Here is a 22,718-nt window from a genome sequence, read left to right as displayed (position 1 = left end):
CAACCTCACTCATCATCAGGGAAATACAAATCAAAACCACAATGAGATACCACCTCACACCTGTCAAAATGGCTAAAATGAACAACTCTGGAAATAACATGTTGACGAGGATGCAGAGAAAGGGGAACACTTTTGCACTGTTGGTGGGAATGCATAGTGGTGCAGATACTCTGGAAAATAGTTTCTCAAAAATACCCAAAAAACAGAAACTACCCTGTGACCCAGCAATTGCACTGCCAGGTATTTATCCAAAGGATACAAAAATGCTGATTTGAAGGGGCACATGCACCCCAATGTTTATAGCAGTACCAACAACAAAGTATGGAAAGAGCCCAAATGTCTATCAACTAATGAATGGATAAAGAAGATGTGGTATATATATACAACAGAATATTTCTCGGCAGTTAAAAAAAAATGGAATCTTGCCATTTGCAACAGTGTGGATGGAACTAGAGTGTATTATGCTAAGCAAAATAAGAGAAAGACAAATAAGATTTCACTCCTATGTGGAATTTAAGAAGTGAAACATGAAAATAGGAGAAGGGAAGGAAAAGTAAGAAAAACAGGGAGGCAAACCACAAGAGACTCCTAAATACAGAGAATAAACTGAGGGTTGCTGGAGGGGAGTTGATTGGGGGGATGGGCTAAATGGGTGATGGACATTAATGAGGGCACTTTTAGGGATGAGCACTGGGTGTTATATGTAAGTGATGAGTCACTTAATTTTCTTAAAACCATTACTATGCTGTAAACTAACTTGGATTTAAATTACAGAAAAGAAAGAGTACCTGGAGTTGAGGATAAGGGTGGCATGGAAATTGAATAAGTTTATTTGTTTTAAAAATTTTTTAATTTTATTTAAAACAAATTTTCATGTCAATTCTAGACATTTAAATTTTTTTTAAATCCCATAAATCTGAAGTGCATACATAATATACACAGTTGAAAAATGAAATCGTTATATAAGGTTTATAATGAAGAACTGCAGTCTCCTGCTTCTGGACTTCTCACCCTTTTCTCACTTTCTTGAGGTGAATCTCTGAGCACTTATCTGTTTCTCTTGTTATTTAAGATATTTTCAAATAACTTGCCCTACTGTTTTTTGATATTTCAGTTTTAGATAATAGTTTTCCTACTGTGACATGTAAAGGGGTGGCTCTCGTTTTACCTTGTAATACCTCTCATCTTCTCAGTGCAGTTTTATCTGTTTGATAAAATCCCTATTTAGTATATTCATTATTATTGTTATGTAAATGTCGATATTATTACGTTTGCCTTCTTGCATAATCTTTTTCTGATGTTAATTACCCTTTCATTTCCTTAGCTTTTATCAAATCTAGTTGAGTCTTGCCACATCTTAGCTTCTCAATCCAATTTTCTTTTTATTTTGAGAGAGACAAAAGGACAGAGTGTGAGTGGGGGAAGGGCAGAGAGAGAGAGAATCCCAAGTAGGCTCTGTGCTGTCAGCACGGGGGGGGGGGTGGGGGGGGGTGGGGTTGTGCTTGATCTCACAAACCTTGAGATAGTGACCTGAGCTGAAATCAAGTCAGATACTTAACCAGCTGAGCCCACGTAGGCACCCCTCAATCCAATTTTCTAAGCATGGTTGTACCTCTCAGTCTCTAGTTTCTTTTTCTTTTCTTTTCTTTTCTTTTCTTTTCTTTTCTTTCTTTTATTCTATTATTTAAAAAAAAAAAAAAACAAAACTTAAAGACCTTTCTCCTGGACTTTCAGTTGCACTGCACTGATCTGGACTGTTGCTCTTTAGACTTGCTTATTTTAGGGTGCCTGTCACTTTATTGTTGAGTTTTCTAGATGATCACTCTCTAGTAGAACTTTCTGCAGTGATACAGATGTTCCTTTTCTGCACTATCTGATGCAGTATCCACAAACTACATGTGGCTATTGAGCATTTGAAATGGGGCAGTTGTGACTGAGGAATTATATTTTAACTTCATTTAATTGTAATATAAATAGTTCTGTGTTAGCGGACACTGTATTGGAAGCACAAATAAAGGCGATTTCATACTGATTATATGGGTATGAGTGGGATATAATGCTATGGATTTCATTTTTTTTTTTAATGAAAGAAAAGGTTAGTAACCTTTATCTGATTAGATTTTTAAGAGGAATATTTGAGATAACTACTTCTAAGAATTACTAGTATGAAAATCCAATGACTTAAAATTTGTTGGCACAATTTGAGATGTAATAATATATTTTCTTCAGAGTCTATAGGTTCTATCAATTATATGTCCATGTTTTTATTGTCTTTACTACTGGGTTTCATATTAAAAGTGAATATGTTTAAGTAACATAATTATTGTAACGTTTTAATGTATTTTAAAGACCTATGAAATCCTATACTGCCTTGTAACATTCTTATTTTGTTTTATGAATTGCTTAATAAGAACAACATATTTGTACAATGCTACATGTACTCTATAATTAAAGAAAAAGCATTGTTTTATATTTGATTTTATAGGTAGCTACATCAAGCTGGGAGGCAGGCAGATCCAAAGGATATCATGAAGTTTCCAGGGCCTTTGGAAAACCAGAGATTGTCTTTCCTGTTGGAAAAGGCAATCTCTAGGGAAGCCCAGATGTGGAAGGTGAATGTGCCGAAAATGCCTACCAATCAGGTAATAATTTTTCTCTTCACTCTAGATAGATGACTTAGAAATAAGTGTACTACTCTCATATAGTGGTGTCTTGACACTGCCTGGGAGAAATACATACTATTAAAGGATATGCTCTATTTTTTATTTAAGAAACTTCTTGTTTCATTCTGAAACAAGAATGAACTTTTTGTTAGCTTTTGTTATCTGAGTTACAGCTTTAAGAAGATACATTTGTTCTCTTTCACTATAGCCCAGTGCTAACACCAATAAGCCTTCTTTATTTCTAGGTATATAGTTAGCTATGGAAGCTGAAATTATCTTTAGTACACAAAAATTGTTCTTTCTTTCTTGAATATTTATAAGGGGTTCAAGTAAGCTACTAAGATAATGCCAATGTTGGATGCTTCTAGAGAGATAGGCTTCTTACCACTCAATTACTATTAGCAATATGCCTTTTCTTTTAGAAATGTATATGCTTCTAACATATAATCCTATTAATGTTTTTTTTTTAACAAATAATTATTCAGTTTATGCACTTCCAAAGCTTATTGTATAAGCTCTTTTTATCCCTAGTATCTTGCATTGTGCTTGGGATAAAGAACAGTGGCCAAGAAATTTTGATCTGTGTAGGTAAATGAATAGCAAATATCTGAGTTCCTCCTTTGTTGGTTTAGGTTAACCTTTGTTTGTAGGTTTTTGAAATCTAAATGCATCTTCTAATTCTAACCTATTTCTGTCATTCTTTGTCACAAGCTGATGAAAAATGTTTTGCATTTATTGTTACTTACTTGTCATTTAGCAGATTGAAATTAGTTATCTGGAGTGTGTTACCATATTTAATCCTTTGAAATAGGTAATAGTCCCTTTGCTCAAGACTTTATAATTATAATTTTTTTTAACGTTTATTTATTTTTGAGGCAGAGAGAGACAGAGCATGAATGGGGGAGGGTCAGAGAGAGAGGGAGACACAGAATCCAAAGCAGGCTCCAGGCTGTAGCTGTCAGCACAGAGCCTGATGCAGGGCTCGAACTCACGGACTTTGAGATTCATGACCTGAGCCAAAATCGGACGCTTAACTGACTGAGCCACCCAGGTGCCCCAGGACTCAAGACTTTAATAAGTAGTAGAGTTATAATTTGAACCTGAGGTAGTTCTCTTCCCATTATACTTTGTTTTCAGTTTTTACTTTTATGTACTTGTGTGATTTTTAATTTTTTTATTACTATTTTTTAAAGTTTATTTTGAGAGAGAGCAAAAGAGTACAAGCTGGGAAGGGGAAGAGAGAGGGAGAGACAGAATCCCAAGCAGGCTCTGCGCCATCAGCACAGAGTCCGATGTGGGGCTCAATCCCATGAAACATGAGATCATGACCTGAGCTGAGATCAAGAGTCGGACTCTTAACCAACTGAGCCACCTAGGCACCCCATCTTGTGTGATTTTTTTTAGATTACTTGGGAATTCAGTCATTCAGTAAATGTTCATTAAGTATCTGTTACATTCTGAGCACTTTAAGCATTGAAGATACATCAGTGAGAAAACTGAAATTCCTGTCCTTATGTTCTGACATTCTGGTATGCCTCAAAGCTTAAATACACCTGGCTTTAGAACCATTTCTTTCTTCCTTCTTCTGCTGTCTCCTTGAGTCAGCATGTAACCAACAATAATATTCTTTTACAACATAGTCTTTAAAGGTGGTACTCTACCAAGATTATAGTATATTGCTATGTTATCACTTAACCTGGCCTATTTCTATAGGTGACTTAGTAAATACTACTGAGGTAATACCAGAGAATAGAACAGTATTAAACTTCTAAGAGGGAATACTTAAGGATTTGCTTTTAGTAACATCAAGTAGAAGCCAAAGTTAATTCTCAAATGTGGATGGGCTTGTTCTGATGGAGATAGGGAATAAGGTAGGGATAAGAGGAAAGAGCTGTAAGGGCTGGAGCCACTTTCTATAGTAACCCCCAAGGACACTTCTGTATTCTAGTTCTAATTTTTTTATTTTCTTCTATCACTCTTCACGGACTGGCTTTTTTACTTCTTTTTCCACTATTACTTCTAATCATGTTTTCCCTTCTTGATTTCTTGCAGAAAAGAAACAGTCTTGTTGTTAAGCCATATACATACTTTGTCCAACTTTTCTAATGTTTTTTTAAGTGCTGGTAAAAATGGAAAAATAAAATATTTTAATTTTCTGCTTTGTGTCTTTCCTTCAGTTTCCTTATGTTTCTTTCTCTACCTAAACTGTACCTCTGGATCACTCTCTTACAGTTCTCTTTTAATCTGCAGCTCGTATCCCCAAGTTCAGAACAGAGTGGTCACACGAGAATGTTATACACCTATCACTCCCTGTGTGTGTGCTCCTACAGCACTTTTTACTTCCCTTATAGCACACAATATTATAATTTCCTAATGATGTGATTGTGAGTTCCTTTGGGCTAGGGTTGTGTTATTTTATTTACTGGCATATAATAGACATATAATATAGTAGTAAACATTTACTGGCATATAATATAGTAGTAAACATCTCATTTCTTTGTAATTATTTCAGGTTAGAGAAGTTCTTTTACATAATAATACGTTCAGTTACACGATAATTTTGTTATATGAATTTGGGGGAAAAATTGAAGACTGGTCAAAGTGACGTGCACTTTCAGATATTCTTTATTTTGCTAAAGTGCTTTTCATATGCAAAGACAAAACTATGCTTGAAGCCGTTACTATAAAGATGGTTTTCATTAGAAGTTTGAAACTCTAAGGAATCTTCAAAGGCCATATAATTATGTAGTTTCCAATACATGATCTCGAGCCACTGGGCTTCTGAGTGTATCAGAGTCACCCAGGAGACTTCTTACAGAGATTCCAGACCTCACTCAGACTTCTTGGGCTTGTGGTGGCAATTATGGAAATATGTATTTTAAAAAGCTTTATAGTTTTATTAACATGAATTAGATTTGGGAATCACTGATTTACTCTAACCACACAGTAGAAAAGTTCTCCTTCTAACATCTCTGGTAAGTGATCCTCTGTTTTGGGTATTTTATTCATTCTACTATGGAAAAACTATAAATTATTGTCAAATTTTTCCTAAATTGAACCTGAAAACTCCTTCTTTCTAGTGGCCACTTACTGGTTCTAGTTTTGTCCACTGGAGCAATACAGAATAAATCTCCTTGTTTTGAGTGGTAGCCCTTTATCTATTCAAAGATGTGTTAAGCCCAAAAAGTCATCTCTTTCTCTTTCTTTCTTTCTTTCTTTCTTTCTTTCTTTCTTTCTTTCTTTCTTTCTTTCTTTTTAATTCAAGTTAGTTAACATACAGTGTAGTCTTGGTTTTAGGAGTAGAACCCAGCGACTCATCTCTTACATATGACACCCAGTGCTCATCACTAAAAGTGTCCTCCTTAGTGCCCATCACCCATTTAACCTATTCCTCTACCCACCTCCCCTCCAGCAACCCTTAGTTTGTTCTCTGTATTTAAGAGTCTCTTACGGTTTGTCTCCCTGTTTTTATCTTATTTTTGCTTCCCTTCCCTTATGTTCATCTGTTGTGTTTCTTAAATTCCACATAGGAGTGAAATCATATATTTGTCTTTCTCTGACTGACTTATTTTGCTTAGCATAATACTTTCTAGTTGCATTCACATTGTTGCAAATGGCAAGATTTCATTTTTTTAATTGCGAGTAATATTTCATTGTATGTATATATGTACACACACCCCACATCTTCTTTATCCATTCGTCAGTTGATGGACATTTGGGCTCTTTCCATACTTTGTTGTTAGTGCTGCTATAAACATTAGAGTGCATGTGCCCCTTCAAATCGGCATTTTTGTATCCTTCGGATAAATACCTGGTAGTGCAATTGCTGGGTTGTAGGGTAGGTCTGTTTTTAATTTTTTGAGGAACCTCCATACTGTTCTCCATAGTGGCTGCACCAGTTTGCGTTCCAAATAGCAGTGCAAAAATGTTCCTCTTTCTCTGCATTCTTGCCACCATGTGTTGTTTCCGGAGTTGTTCATTTTAGCCATTCTGACAGGTGTGAGGTGGTATCTCATTGTGGTTTTGATTTGTATTTCCCTGATGACGAGTGAGGCTGAGCATCTTTTCATGTGTCTGTTAGTCATCTGGATGTCTTCTTTGAAAAAGTGTCTGTTCATGTCTTCTGCCCATTTCTGCACTAGATTATTTGTTTTTTTGGGTGTTGAGTTTGGTAAATTCTTCCTAGATTTTGGATACTAACCCTTTATCCAATAGTCATTTGCAAATATCTTCTCCCATTCTGTAGGCTGCCTCTTAGTTTTGTTGATTGTTTCCTTCACTGTGCGACATCTCTCTTGTTTTTTAACCATTTTTTGATTAAGATTTCTCTCGTACATCTCTCTTGTTTTTTAACCATTTTTTGATTAAGATTTCTCTCGTACCACCCCAGGGTTTCTTTTTCAAGATCTACTCTTTTTAGTGTGTTTCTTAAGTTGTGATCTTTCAGTTGTAGTTAATAATAAGCAATGAAGTGAAACTATTACTTTATCTTGGTTTGATAATTTCATTAAAGCAGCCTAAATTTTGTTTAGTTTAGTTTTGGCAGCAGTGTCATGTTGGCTTATTGAACTTGTTTTTAAAGCCGCCTTTTTTTTTAAAACATTTTTTTAAAATGTTTATTTATATTTGAGAGAGAGAGAGACAGAGGGTGAGAGGGGGGAGGGGCAGACAGAGAGGGAGACCGAATCCGAAGTAGGCTCCAGGTTCTGAGCTGTCAGCACAAAGCCCAATGCATGGCTCGAACTCACAAGCAGTGAGATCATGACCTGAGCCGAAGTCGGATGCTTAACCAACTGAGCCACCCCGGTGCCCCTCCCTCTCTTTAAATACTGCACTGCCTTAGTTATTATAGCATTATAAGTGTTTGGTGGCATAAACTTTGTGTTTTTCTCAAGATTGTGTTGGCTGTTGTTAGCCCTTTGCTCTTTGAATATATTTTAAAATGCACTGGTCAGTTAAAAAGTTTGGGGAGTCAGTTACTGAATCTGTCAGTTTGGGGAGAATTCTTTGTAATATGAGTCTTCCATTTCATGAACATAGACTATCTCTCCATGTTCTTTAAAGTTGGTCCTCCGGAGCATCTGTGTGGCTCAGTCCGTAAAGCATCTGACTTCGGCTCAGGGCATGGTCTCACGGTTCATGAGTTTGAGCCCCTTGTCAGGCTGTGTGCTGACAACTCGGAGCCTGGAGCCTGCTTCAGATTCTCTCTCTCTCTCTCTCTCTCTCTCTCTCTCTGTCTGTCTGTCTCTAGCCCCACTTCCTCTGCTTGCGCTCTGTCTCTCAAAACTGAATAAATGTTAAAAAAAAAAAAATTAAAGTTGGTCCTAAGTTTCTTTTAATAATGGTTGGTAGTTTAGGTTTATTTCTAGATATTTGAGTCTTGGTGAGGCTATTACAAATGGTATTTTAGATTTTTTATTTTTTTAATATGCTGTTTCTGTACACTGGTATATGGAAATAAAATAGCTTTTTATATATTGATTATACTAAATTAGCTTACAGACTGATTTGTATTTTTTTTATTTAAAAAAATTTTAATGTTTATTAGTTTTGAGAGAGAGAGCGCGTGAGCTGGGGAGGGGCAGAGAGAGAGCGAGAGACACAGAATCCAAAGCAAGTTCCAGACCTCCAGCTGTCAGCACAGAGGCCAAGGTGGGGTTTGAACTCACAAACCATGAGATCATGACCTGAGCCAAAGTCAGACACTTAAGCAACTGAGCCACCCAGGCATCCTGGACTCATTTGTATTTTTGTATATTATACATAGACATGTTTACTGTAAATAATCATGGTTTTGTTTCTTCCTATCCAGTTCTTAATACTTTTTATTTATTTTTCTTGTTTTATGGAATTAGCTAGGGCCTCCAGAATCCCACTGAATATAAGCAGCAAGTATCTTTGTCTCAGTTTTAGTTTGAGAGGAAAGTTTTGAGTATTTCACCATTATGTATAATATTTGTTATATATTCTTTAGGTCATCTTGATCAGATTAGGAAGATTATCTCCCTTAATTTGTCAAGAGATTTTTTTCTAAATAGGTGTTAAGGTTTTTTATTTACATCATTGGATTTTGTTAACAGTTTGCTTAGGAATTTTGCATTTATATTCATGGGTAAGATTGGTTTGTGATGCCTTTTGTCAGGTTTTCATAATAAAGTATGCTGGCTTTGTAAAATGAATTGGGAAATGTTCCTGCTTTTTTAAAAAAAAATGCTCTCTCAATGCAAATTGGTGCAGCCGCTCTGGAAAGCAGTGTGGAGGTTCCTCAGAAAATTAAAAATAGACCTACCCTATGACCCAGCAATAGCACTGCTAGGAATTTATCCAAGGGATACAGGAGTACTGATGCATAGGGGCACTTGTACCCCAATGTTTATAGCAGCACTCTCAACAATAGCCAAATTATGGAAAGAGCCTAAATGTCCATCAACTGATGAATGGATAAAGAAATTGTGGTTTATATACACAATGGAATACTACGTGGCAATGAGAAAAAATGAAATATGGCCTTTTGTAGCAACATGGATGGAACTGGAGAGTGTGATGCTAAGTGAAATAAGCCATACAGAGAAAGACAGATACCATATGGTTTCACTCTTATGTGGATCCTGAGAAACTTAACAGAAACCCATGGGGGAGGGGAAGGAAAAAAAAAAGAGGTTAGAGTGGGAGAGAGCCAAAGCATAAGAGACTGTTAAAAACTGAGAACAAACTGAGGGTTGATGGGGGGTGGGAGGGAGGGCAGGGTGGGTGATGGGTATTGAGGAGGGCACCTTTTGGGATGAGCACTGGGTGTTGTATGGAAACCAATTTGACAGTAAATTTCATATATTAAAAAATAAAAATAAAATTAAAAAAAAATGCTCTCTCTCAATTTGTTTAGGTCGGTGTTACTTCTTTCTTAAAGGTTGGCAGGTTCCACTGGGGGCCTAGAGATTTATTTGTGGGAAAGTATTAAATAATTCAATTTCTTTGGTAAACGTGAGACTAATCAGGTCTTCATTTAAATCTTATTTTTGTTTTGTAAATTGTGTTTTTCAAGTAATTCATTTCATTTAAATTGTCAAATTATTTGTGTAAAGTTGTTTAATATCATTTTTCTTTTTTTTTAAAGGTAGAGAGAGTGCACACATGAGCAGGGGAGGGGCAGAGAGAGAGAGAGAGGGAGAGAGAGAATTGTAAGCAGGCTCCATGCCCAGCACAGAGCCCCCACATGGGAGTTGATCTCACAACCATGAGATCACGACCTGAGAGTAAATCAAGAGTCAGATGCTCAACCAGCTGAGCCACCCAGGCAGCCCTATAATATCTTTTTAACATTGAAAAAGTTCATAATGATGTTCTTTTTTCATTTACTTATTGATTTGTGCTTTTTCTTGATTAGTGTTTCTAGAGATCTGTGGATTAGTCTTTTAGTTCTGTTGATACTCCCTGTTGTACATTTGCTTTTTTTTTTTCTTTTTTTTTTTTAAGTAGGCTTCCCACCCAGCACAGAACCCATTGTGGGGCTTGAACTCAAGACTGTGGCATCCAGACCTAAGCTGAGGTCGAGTTGGATACCTGAGCCACCCAGGCACCCCACACATTTGTTTTCTTTTTAAGTTTTGCTCTTTTTTTCATTTCTTGCTTCTGTTACCTTTGTGTAATTTGCTGCTCTTTATCTTGAAGTAGATGCTTAAAAAATTGATTCTTGTACTTTAAGATATACATTTAAAATTAAGGTTTCCTCGAAGTGTAGTTGTTCAACCATGTCTCATTTGCCTCACATGGGGTTCTTAATTTCAGTTACTATATTTTTTAGTTCTAGAATTTCCTTTTGGATTTTTTTTATAGGTATCATTTTTCTAGTGAAATTCTTCATTTTTTCATTTATTTTCCTGCTTTTCCTCTATTTTCTTGTATATTAAGTCCTTTTTTTCCTTTTTTTAAAAATGTTTATTTATTTATTTTGAAAGAGAGCACGAGCAGGGGAGGGGCAGAGAGAGAGAGAGAGAGAGAGAGAGAATCCCAAGCAGAGGCTCTGCACTGTCAGCACAGAGCCTGATGTGGGGCCCTGTCCCATGAACCATGAGATCATGCCCTGAACTGAAACCAAGAGTTGGATGTTCAGCTGACTGAGCCACCCACGTGTCCCTTAAGTCCTTTTCAAAGATCTAGGTCTTTTTGTTGCTATCCCTTTTTTCTCTTGGTTTTTGGTCACTTCGTTCTTTTATCATACCTGCTTAATTTTTCTTAATTAAGTTTTTAATTTTAATTCCAGTATTGTTAACATACAGTGTTATATTAGAGTCCAGATGTACAATATAGTGATTCGGTATATCTATTCCTTACTCAGTGCTCATCGAGATAAGTGTATTCTTAATCCCTTTCACCTATTTCACCCATCCCCCCCCACCATCCTCCCCTCTGGCAACCATCAACTTGTTCTCTGTAGTAGAGTCTATTTCTTGGTTTGTGTGTCTCTCTCTTTTTCTCCCCTTTTGTTCGTTTGTTCCATTTCTTAAATTCCACATATGAGTGAAATCATATGGTATTTGCCTTTTTCTGACTGACTTTGCTTAGCATTATACTATATAGCATACCCAATAATTTTTAATTGGATGCTGAACATTATGAAAAATTGTAAAGGCTCTAGATGTTTTCTTGTTACAGAAGGGTTCAGTCTTTTTTTGGTGGGCAAACTGAGTAGGAGATGAATCACTTTAACCCAGTCAGAGATGGTGCTGATTGAAGTCTGGGCAGCAGTTGGGTATGGCTTCATCTCCCTATGGTTTGCCCCCCTCCTAGAGTGTAACCAAGAATTCCACCTGAGAACTTGGGAGGTTGCTGAAGGGTGCTGAACTCATTCTTCCTTTTCAGAGGCTTTTGCTTAGCTTCTTACATCTCTATCCTTCCCAACTTCAGAATTTTATTCAGAAAATTTCATTCAAGGGATTCCTGGGTGGCTCAGTTAAGAGTCCTGTTTTTGGTTTCTGCTCAGGTCACTGACGATCTCATGGTTCATGAGTTCAGGTCCATGTCAGGCTCTGCACTAATAGTGCAGAGCCTGCTTGGGATTCTTTCTCCCTCTGTTGCCTATCCCCCACGTGCTCTCTAGTTCTCTCAAAATAAATAAATAATAAACTTAAAATTTCATTTCAAAATTAAGGGGGAAATCAACTGAGTGTCACATTTAGTTCTCTGACCCTCCCTGTCCCTCTAGGTTCTTGGCTCCTCAAGTCTCCATATTTTGTCTCTAGCCCTATAAAAGCCTCAAAAGCTCTGTAGGTTTCCTTGCCCATACTCAGTCTTTTGGCATACTCACAGGAGGGGCAGATGCCCTGAAGGAAAACTACTATAGAATATTGATTCCTCTCATTTAAGGTTTCCCCATACTCAAAAGTGAATAGAGCACTCCTGTGAAAACTTTTGTAAGCTGAAATGTTGTGAAGTGAAGAAACAATTACCATTAACTTATCAGGGAAATTTTTTGAGTGTTCCTAGACCATCTCTTTGGCTTTTCTGATACCTTAGGACACATCTTGCTAACAGATGGACAAAGTAACTCAAGATAGTACTGATGCTCTCAGACAATGTTCAAAGCCATGGTGGCTTGATGCTGAGATACTGAGTGTAGTTCTGGGGAAAGGAGATTGGCAGTACCGATCTGCTGCTCTGGGTGTACCATCACCATCTCCTTAACATCTTGTTGCAAAACAAGTGCTGAATGCTGTGTTTACTTTTTGCCTTTTTTCGTAAAAGTGAAAATTCTCTTCAGAGTTTTTCATGTACTAATGTAGATTTTCAGTAAAAGCTAAGTGACATAACATGGACTTTTGAAATTTGAGGATACCTGTACCTCGCATCCAGGATCTTAGATCTGCAAAGCCTGGTGGTCCTAGAAGTTCTGATGACTTCAAAACAGGTGGTGGTGGTGGTGGTGGTGGTGGTGGTGGTGGTGGTGGTGGTGAATAGCTTTTCTAGTTCTCCGCTGGACTGTAGGTTATTACCTAATCTGTCATAGCGAAAAGCAGAAATGTAACTTTTCTTAATGTTCAACTTTAGAGATGTGACAGGAGAGGCTGTGGGAGCAGAGGAAAGTACTTTGCTCAACTAGAATTACTAGGAAAAGTGTAGTGAGGAGTGACCATTGAAATAGCTCTTCAAGGATAAATAATAGGACAGGTAAAAGAGAAGGGGTGTGTTCCAACCAGAGGGAACAGTATGAACAGAGGAGCAGTGATAGAATAAAATAGCATGGCAGAAGCAAGGAAGGACTATAAATATACAAGTGCTATCCTTACAGTATGAATTTTAAGGCAGAAAGAGATGGAAGGTGAGTGAGGCTGGAGAGGTAGATCATAGGGATTTGTATGCCATGCCTGGGGGATTGTACTTAATCTTTTAGGTAATGGTGAGCCTTTTAGAGTTTAAAGCTGGGGAGGATTTGTATTTTAATGATCAGAATGTAACATGTGAAATATAAAGCCCTATGTTTTACCAGGTTGAATCAATGCATTATAAATTCTCTTGAGGATTGGCTGTTAACCAATGAACTGAACTCTCTTGACCCTATTTGAGGAATCCACGGAAAAGAAAACATCCCTTGATCAAGAAGTACTATCTGCGGTGGGCAGGCAGTTCTGCTTTCCTTTCTTCCTTCTGTCCTTCCTTCTGTCCTTCCTTCTGAATGGGATTACTTAGACACAGAACTTAATTTTTCTAAAGCTATCCTAATAATATTACTGTTTCATAAGTACATGCTTGAATCGATTTGAAAAAGTGATGTTAGTATGACTTCCCTAAGAGTGAGTCTTAAACTGTTACCTTTTGTGAGTTTTTTGTTGTAGTTGTTATTTCTGTTAATTTTGACTAGTGATATTAATACTAGCCATGCAGGAATGCTTTCTTGGCTCTGTTCCCAAATTTTAATATAAGATGTAAAGTCTAAAGATCCTGTTATCTCTTTTATAACTAGTTGTATTATACTTGGTTTAAAAATTATATGTAATATTTTGTAAATTTTTTCTGGCATCACTAGAGCATCAGGTATTTTTAGAAGTGGAAAGAACAAAACTAGTATTTTAAGTGCCTTTTGCATTCTGTTTCTACATTTAGTTTTATAGCTACGATATGAAATCTATATAACCATGTTCCCTATGTTACATACTCTTATAGCACATTATGTTCATCTTTTGTGGCACTTCTTACAGTTATATGTTTGTGTTATCTGTTTAATTCAAAAATACCAAATAAACACACTATGTAATATAATTTATGAGTTAGGGATCTTTTTCTCCTCTATCCCCATTGTGTAGATGTCTGAGCTGAAGGTGGAATTAATGGTGTCTTTGTTCTTTCATTGATACTCTAGATCATTGTTCTTTCACCTCCCTAAAACTTCCCCAGTTCCATCAGATTCTGTCACCATCTGTTTCTCCTTGCATGAATGTATTTCCATGTCATTGATTTGTTTGGATGGCTTGCTTAACATTACTTTTCTGTTTTGGCATTTTAGATAAAAGCTCATCTTGGTAGGAATTTAATTTCTCTTGAATGCTTAAGTCTCTCCATATACAAGTATCATGACTGCCTTCATTTGGCTCTCAGGGAGCCCCTAGACCGGAACTAGTTCTTAAAGTAGCACCTGAGGGCTCTGTGGAAAATGATATATTATAACCAGTGACTATGCTAACTGCTTTTTGACTCAGGGCCTAGCTGTCAGTCTGTGTCTGCTTCCTCTCGCCTTTCTCAAGAAGCTCCAGCTCCAGATGATAATGTTTTGCCACCTTTTTGAGACTCTTTGAGAGAGAATTGAAGCTCCTGGTTCTAATAGCGTAACTCCAGTTTCCTCTGTCATGTTGGACAATAGTCTGTGCAGGATATAAATTCCCTTGCTGCTCTATGCACCCAGAACCTGTCAAGCCCATAGCTTCAGTTTCATGAACTGCCTTATGTTTCTTTTTGATCAGTGGCATTATACCACTGATTCTCAGAGTATCTGTTTCTAGCAGTCTTTTTCACCCACCTTGATTTTATTTGTAAGTCAGAAGAGCTTAACAATAGGTTATTTCCTCTGCGTTAACATCATTCCTATGCTTCAGAGTAAAGTTCACAGGCTTAAAAAAACAGCTCTTTTCCGTGCCTTTAAAATGATCATATTGTTTCCTCACTTTTTAAGATGCAGATGTGTTGTTGTCTCTTATAAGAAGCTTTCATTCTACTTCCACACAGGACCAAGTGCCCTTCCAGTATGCTCCCTTAGTGCCTCGTACATACGTCTCTTTTACGCTAATCACAGTTGATTGATATTTTCTTAAGTTTGCCTCACCATGAGACTTTAAGTTTCAGAGTTTAAATAGGAAGTTTTTTTATTCATCATTGTATTCCCAGGATGTGTCATATGATAGACACTAAATGTTTATTAATATGAACTGAATTAAATGTTTTGATTGTCAGATGTTTTCAGATTATTGGTCATAGTCTTAACACCAGTTTGGTGGTGAGATGTTAACATAAGAGGTTGTAAACCATTTTTATCTCATTTTCTTGTCCGTATTTCTTGTGTAGTATTCTAGGGTCATTCTTTATTGACAAAAGGAGTTGACCAGAAGGTAGATATGGCAGTTAATCTTCTAAAATACCAGTTAAAACTGGGTTTAGAGTTAGATGTAAAAATGATAATAAGTGTGATTAGTTGGTTTGACCCACACTAAGAAACACTTTACTATGTTGTGCCAAAGTGAAAAGTGACAGAGAAGTTGGAAAAAAATGAGAAATTGGCTAGCTAGTTCAATGGCAGAGATTTTAATGAGCAGCAAGTCATGTATTTCTCACAAGACTAAAGAAAGCCAGGAGGAGAGAGAGAAATTCCAACTTAAACTTGGAGGAGATAAAGTTGTTAAGATATACAGCCCTCCATGTTTTTAAAAAAAAATTTTTTTTTTTAATGTTTATTTATTATTGAGAGACAGAGACAGAGCATGAGCATAGGAGGGGCAGACAGAGGAGGAGACACAGAATCCAAAGCAGGCTCCAGGCTCTGAGCTGTTACCACAGAGCCCGAAGTGGGGCTCAAATTCACAAACTGCCGAGATCATGACCTGAGCCGAAGTCAGACGCTCAACTGACTCAGCCACCCATGCACCTCAGCCCTCCATGTTTTAATAGCTCTTAATGTATCTTTCTGTGCTATAAGAATTAATTTCATAAAATTGACCCAGAGTAATCAGGAAAAAGGTTTAAGCTATGACCTTTCTACTTTCTAAGGAATTAGATAAATAATATATTTTAAAAGCTTTCCATCTAAAATGGTTATGATTATAAAGACTGCAGTGCTTTATAATCTGGGTTAAAGATTAAACCTTTACTTGTCTGGAACCCTCACTTACTAAAAATACTTTTTTCCACTAATCACAGTCATTTCTGTACTTTGTTGTGTTTACCTGGCAGAAGTAGTACTTACAGATCTATTTTGTTTATTATAAGTATTAGGTTTTATTTATTTTTTTTTGTGGGGCCTGCAAAACTCAAGGGTAAAGTTATCTAAATAATAATTACTTTAAAGTGTATACCATCTAAAAATTAAGCCTATAAAGCAGTTTAATATATAGGAAGCAGTAACATTATATGTTTGTATAGTAATATCTCCATTGGTAAATTAATTCAGGTGATTTTCTCTTCAGTATTTTTCTGTGATCTTTAAATTTGTAATTCATCTGTTGTCACTGGTATCTTTCATTTATTCTTGTTGATTTTAGTTTTAATTTTAATGGGCTATTAATCCTATTGCCATACTCCATTTGTATTTTCTAAGATGGTTTAATGGCTATTTGCTGCCTTAGAAAGAAATTCCCTGTATTTTCTTATTCTCTAGAATTGGGAAACTTAATTCCAAAGTTACTATCAGTTGATAATAGTGATACCTAAACTTTTAAAGTGTTATATATTCCCTGGACACCTTAGATTAATTGAAGTATAAGTATATGGTGAAATGACATAATGAAGATTATTTAATAAAGAAAAAGAGACTGGTGGATATTGATAATAAATGCTGTGATCAGTAAATAACATTTTATCTTCATTCATCTCAAGCTTGATAGATTTTGAGTAAAGTTAACATTTTTAGCATCTAAATGTATTCCATTGCATTTGCTAACCTTTTATAAGAGAGAATTCATTCTTGATGGTAACTTGGAACTTCACTTGTTCTCTCTCTCTCTCTCTTTTTTTTTTTCTCTTTCTCTTTTACTTGTTCCCTTATAGAATGTTTCTCCATCCCAGAGAGATGAAGTGATTCAGTGGCTGGCCAAACTCAAGTACCAATTCAACCTTTACCCAGAAACATTTGCTTTGGCTAGCAGTCTTTTGGACAGGTTTTTAGCTACTGTAAAGGTAAATATTTTAGGATACACTTAAACACAACCTCTTGTTTGAGGGTTTATATGCTAAACCAGGGGCAATTAGTAAACATTCTGGAAAGTGAAAAAGAGTGGAAAACATTCCTGGAAATGGTATATGTGCCTATTAAGACATGATGTTTTTTGCCATTGCTTTACATTTTTGGAAATATTTCTAATTGTATTCTGTAATTTTCTTTTTGCTACAAGTATTCATAACTTATACTTAACCTGTGAAATTTTTGATTTCCTGATTTTAAATACCGTATATCAGCAGAACGTTGTCTTTAAACACATTGGTGTACTAGAAGTGGACAGTGAACTAGACTAGAAAAGTATAAGCCTGTTGCACATTTTTTTCTTTATTTATTGAATATCCATATTGTGTAGTGTTTTGAAAATATATAAATACATTCTAGAGGCATACATTTGGAGTATAACAAGATGAACAACGTAAAATAAGTTTGTTATGTTTTTGTTGAATGACAGCTTACAAAAATACATAAAGAAGTTTATATTGTCCCTGTTGGTATAATATATCATTGGCTATATTATGTGAAATTTGTCATAGTAGGCCCTCAATTGATTTAAATCAGAAATACAGCATTCATTTAATGGCAAGGCATGAAAAAGTAGAAGAGTAAATCATTTGTTGTCATTTGTATGCCTAGGAATATGTAAGCTGGGGGAACTACGAATTCAGTGTCGGGGATGCTATACTCTTTGTTATAAAAAATAGAAGCCAGTGGAAGAATTTGGATGGCCACTCAGTTACCTTTTTATAAAGTTTCACACTTGTACTCTTAAGAGACTTAAAGAATTTTTAATTATAATGATACTAATTGCCTGAAATGTTGGTAATCTGAGACGTCTACTTTTAGCTCTGTATCAAGTCCCCCCCTCACATTCCCCCTACTATAGCTAACCTCCCTTACAGAGAAAGATAGTGTCCTTTATTGATTTTTATGTCCTTCACAAATTATTAATAACCTTATTGTAGCTTCTGTCACAGAAAAGGTTCTTACCTTATTATTGAACATTTTAAACAAATTTGGGGGAGTTTCTGGATCAGTTAGAGAATGTTGCCAAGTATAATGTCATTATTTTCATGTTTCTTATTTAATGGGTCCTGTCATGTTATTAGCATAAGATTCTCTTAGGTGGTTAATCTGTGTTGAAATATGTATTCATGTTTTAAATAAAAGCAGACCATACAAGGCTGCAGCAATGAATGGAGCCTCAATCCTAGCTGTGCAGAAGAAAATGCTACGTAGCTCTTGAATTCAAAAGTATGGACCCTGATGGGGCACCTGGCTGGCTCAGTTGGAAGAGTGTGCAGCTCTTGATCTTGGGGTTATGAGTTTGAGTCCTACTTTGGGTATAGAGATTACTTAAATAAATTTAAATTTTTTAAACAAGTATGAACCCTGAGCCCTATTTAGCTTCTGAATCTGAATCTCTAGTTGGTGATATCTGGATGTCTGTATTTAAAGAAACAAAACAAACTGCACAGATGATTCTGATGTACATCCAGGAGTGAGAACTACTGTTTCTTTAAAAAAAAAAAAAAAAATCACACTTGCTATTGGGATTCTTTTTATTATAAAATTTATTGGTGCCCTTGATTTAAGGGTTGCATTACCTAACCTAAAGTTGTTAACTATTGGGCTCTTCTTTGTAGTGAACTCTGATTACCTCAAGGATTTGGTCTGTTGTATACTTGGGGAGATAAGGGAGCCTGGAAAATGGTCTTAGCTGCAAGATCTGCCTTCACTTCCTATATCACTTGTGTGATGTCCCTTAACTGCTGAGACATAATAGACATGACAATATTTTTGGAAGTGCTTTCTAAATCATAATATTCTGATTAATATTAATGATTACCTAAAAATGTTGATAGTTTTGAACCAGCTGTTATTTTTCATGTAGGCAGAGGACTAGAAGGTTCTAGACAGTATGCCACTTTAAGGCAGTGGTCACTGGCGTGTTTATTAAATAAGTTAATCAAAGCTGCATCAGGTTACCTGAAGATTTCCATAATTTCACAGGAATGTAATATTTGAGTATAAAATAAATGTCAAAACAGGGCTGGCTTATTTATGTTACATCTATGTCATTCAGTATAATTGGACTTAATTGTTCTGGTTATTTGAAACTGTATTCTGATGCTGGGTTGGCAAACTCTTATACTACCAATAAGATAGAAAGTAGGCCTACCTTGTCATAGATCAGGAAAACAGGCAAATTCAAGCCCTCCTATGTGTGTTAAACCCTTTAGAAAGATTTCCCCCCTACTAATTGATTCTGTATGTATTTAGGAACCTTTCTTATGGAACTTGAATATATGTATATGTATATATGTATATGTACAATGCATATACATATGAATATATGAATATGTATATATGTATATATACACACACACACACAATACACACTTGTTTTTGTGGACACTTAATTAGAAAATTTCTATTCATCTGCCAACCTATAATTTTTAAAGCATTTCGAATGTGTTTATAGTCTTTTTTTTATATTCTTTCGGTTTAATTCTCCTAACATCTAGTATGTTAATATTACTGACGTGACAGGTAAAGAGAGTAAGATTAAAATTAGCTCAAAAAATACACACATGTACAAAGAGTTAATTTTTGGAACTTTATTAAATAAAAAATTGTCTTCTAAAATTAAATTCTTTTTTGCTGGATAGAAATTTAACTTTAGCTAACTAGCATTGGTTGAATTTCTAGCAATGTAGTATAGTATTTTCATAGAATATAGTATGGCTAGGGTTGTGAAGTTAAAAAAGTTGGTCCTGGTCTTAGAAAACAATGGGTGGGAATCAGATTAATTATTCCTTAGAATTTTGTGCATACTGTCTCACCTGTATATCTAGTTTTGTTTGTTTGTTTTTTTAACAAACTCTTACAGCTTTTTGAAAAATCACTGAAGTTGCTTTTTTCTCCTCTTCAAAATTCTAGGCCCACCCAAAATACTTGAGTTGTATTGCAATCAGCTGTTTTTTCCTAGCTGCCAAGACTGTTGAGGAGGATGAGGTAAATATTTTCCTTTAAAGATTAGTTATGTCTTTTTCTTGAAAATTTCTCTCCATTTATTAGCTTGCTTTCTATTTATGTGAACAAAAATTGAAAATTAGCTTATTTTTTTCTGTCCTCTTCGCCCTGCCGTGTTCCTCTTTGCTTTTGACAGAGAATTCCAGTATTAAAGGTGTTGGCAAGAGACAGTTTTTGTGGATGTTCTTCATCTGAAATTCTGAGGATGGAGAGAATTATTCTGGATAAGTTGAATTGGGATCTTCACACAGCTACGCCATTGGATTTTCTTCACATTGTAAGTATACCTGAATCTCTCAGATTTTTATTTGAATATGTAGTCTTATTTTAGTAACCTAGAAAGTAGATTGCCAACTCATTTTTTTTGTTGTGATTTTTAGGAAAAGAAAAATTACTATAGATAACCAAGGAAAACTGGGAAATTAACATATGTCAAATTACATGAAACTAAAACTACAGACTTAAGAAATTGAGTAATACCTGAGGTTAATATCAGTTTCTGTGCATAATTTACCTAAAACTTTAAATAAAACTAGTATGATGTTCTTACGATTTCTTTTCAGTTCCATGCCATTGCAGTGTCAGCTAGGCCTCAGTTACTTTTCAGTTTGCCCAAACTGAGCCCATCTCAACATTTGGCAGTCCTTACCAAGCAACTCCTTCATTGTATGGCCTGCAACCAACTTCTGCAGTTCAAAGGATCCATGCTTGCTCTGGCCATGGTTAGTTTGGAAATGGAGAAACTTATTCCTGATTGGCTTCCTCTTACAATTGAACTGCTTCAGAAAGCACAGGTAGGTGCCAATCAAATTAAGTGTTCATTTTAAGTTCATCTCTCATTGGGATACGTAGGGTTGCTAGATGACTATAAAACTAAGAGACATTTCTAATCTTATAATGGCAAACTGCTTTTAAGAGGAGACAAGAGTAAAGTAATATACACTTCAAACTTACGGGCTAGGTGAACTTTTTTCTCTTGTAAAGCTTAGTATTTTTTTTGCTTCTTTTCAACCCTTCTAAGTTACTTAAATTTTTAAGAATCTTGACAAATTAATAAGATTCTCTATAATATATTGTCCTTTAGTTTTGTATGAAGAACCTTCTTAGCTATATTTGTAGGTTTCACCATAGTACATCTATACTTCGCTTATTTTGTAAAAATCAAAAACATAAATGGCAAGAAGTTTGCTTTTTAGACAAGCAAATAATTGACTAGAAAGTGAAGTATTTGTACTAGACTTTGTCAAGTAGAAGCTAACTTTCTGAAAGAGGTTTTGTCCTGGTAGTTCCTATTATTGCCTAAAATTAGTCAATCACTTCTATCTGCAAATTCGTATAAAATTTTACAGGCCAGTTAAATTTTTTGTCAACTATCTATATAAAATGTAAGAGTTTTAATGGAGAAAATTCTCAAATGGATAGTTAGTAATGGTACTATATGTTAGCAAATGCTTTGAATAATCTTATGTCACCCAATAGAATGTAAAGTTTAGATCTGCAAACCATATGCCTCTGCCAACTGAGTCCATAAAAGACTTATGAATTCACTTTCCCTTTATATGTCCTTATTTATTCTTATTTGGTAGTAGTTATTCTGATATATTTTATTGGATTTTATTTAGAGAAGAGACTTAAATTCTGAGCTAAAGTATATTTTATAATAAAAAAACTAGTCTTAGCAAAGAGCTTCAGTTATTGAACTAATAAAACTTAGAATACTATTAAAGAAAAATGAGAATAATACTTGAATTTGGTGTTTTGTAAGATGCTTATAATTGATGTCATAGATATGAACTGTGAAATTTAGCAGACATAGAAATACCTCAGTGCTACCTCTTAGCTCTGAAAATTTTAGGCCCTAGTCTGTGAGCAGAGAAGGATTGAGGGTCTTTTCATAAAAGGTTGGTGATCAACACAGTATATTAGCTAGAGGCCCATTCCTCTTCTGTTTTGTTTAGTTTTTAGCATGGGTCAGCTTGTTCTATATCCCTGGGATAGATAGGCATATGATGTTAGTTAGAAACACAGGCTGTTTCTCTTTTACAGGAGAGAGATTTTTTTTTCTTCAATTTTTTTTTTTTTAACGTTTGTTTATTTTTGAGAGAGACAGAGACAGAGCGTGAGCAGGGGAGGGACAGAGAGAGAGGGAGACACAGAATCTGCAGCAGGCTCCAGGCTCTGAGCTATTTGTCAGCAGAGAGCCCGACATGGGGCTCGAACCATGAACTTACGAGATCGTGACCTGAGCTGAAGTCAGACGCTTAACCGATTGAGCCACCCAGGCACCCTGAGATAAGTTCTTCTAGCGTACCTTAGATTGTTATAATTGAAAAGTATTTCTTTCCATTGAAATTAATGCTATAGTGAAAGTAGATTCTAGGAGATAGTTGCTATTTAGTGAGAATTTTTAGAAACTATCACAAATCATAGAAGAGAATAGTGTGGTACAGGAAATTTACTTTGCTTATCTATTGTATTGGAAAGTGAAGTTGAATGTTAATCATTTACATTAGACTGTGGAAGTGGGGTATGGGACGTTAATAGAAAACCTCTACATTTCATTTTTCATTTTTTTATTGGGACAAATGACATCTTTAAATGCTCTG

General features: G+C 35.6%; 1 protein-coding gene across 2 annotated transcripts in view; it reads left to right on the top strand.

The window, feature by feature from the left end:
• CCNI (cyclin I) overlaps positions 1-22,718 on the top strand; it is a 35,863-nt gene that overhangs the window by 6,886 nt on the left and 6,259 nt on the right. The window contains exons 2-6 of one of the 2 annotated variants that reach the window (XM_049630699.1): positions 2,486-2,642; positions 16,908-17,036; positions 20,020-20,094; positions 20,249-20,389; positions 20,676-20,906. In XM_049630699.1, the coding sequence (XP_049486656.1) occupies positions 2,529-2,642; positions 16,908-17,036; positions 20,020-20,094; positions 20,249-20,389; positions 20,676-20,906 (690 nt within the window). In that variant the 5' untranslated portion in view covers positions 2,486-2,528. The remainder of the gene's footprint in view (positions 1-2,485; positions 2,643-16,907; positions 17,037-20,019; positions 20,095-20,248; positions 20,390-20,675; positions 20,907-22,718) is intronic. The other variant, XM_049630700.1, reaches the window with a different exon arrangement.

The sequence above is a fragment of the Panthera uncia genome, chromosome B1 (assembly GCF_023721935.1).
Source record: "Panthera uncia isolate 11264 chromosome B1, Puncia_PCG_1.0, whole genome shotgun sequence".
Lineage (NCBI taxonomy): Eukaryota > Metazoa > Chordata > Mammalia > Carnivora > Felidae > Panthera > Panthera uncia.
The sequence above is the reverse complement of the archived record's forward strand: the minus strand, read 5'-3'. Positions and strand labels throughout refer to the sequence as shown.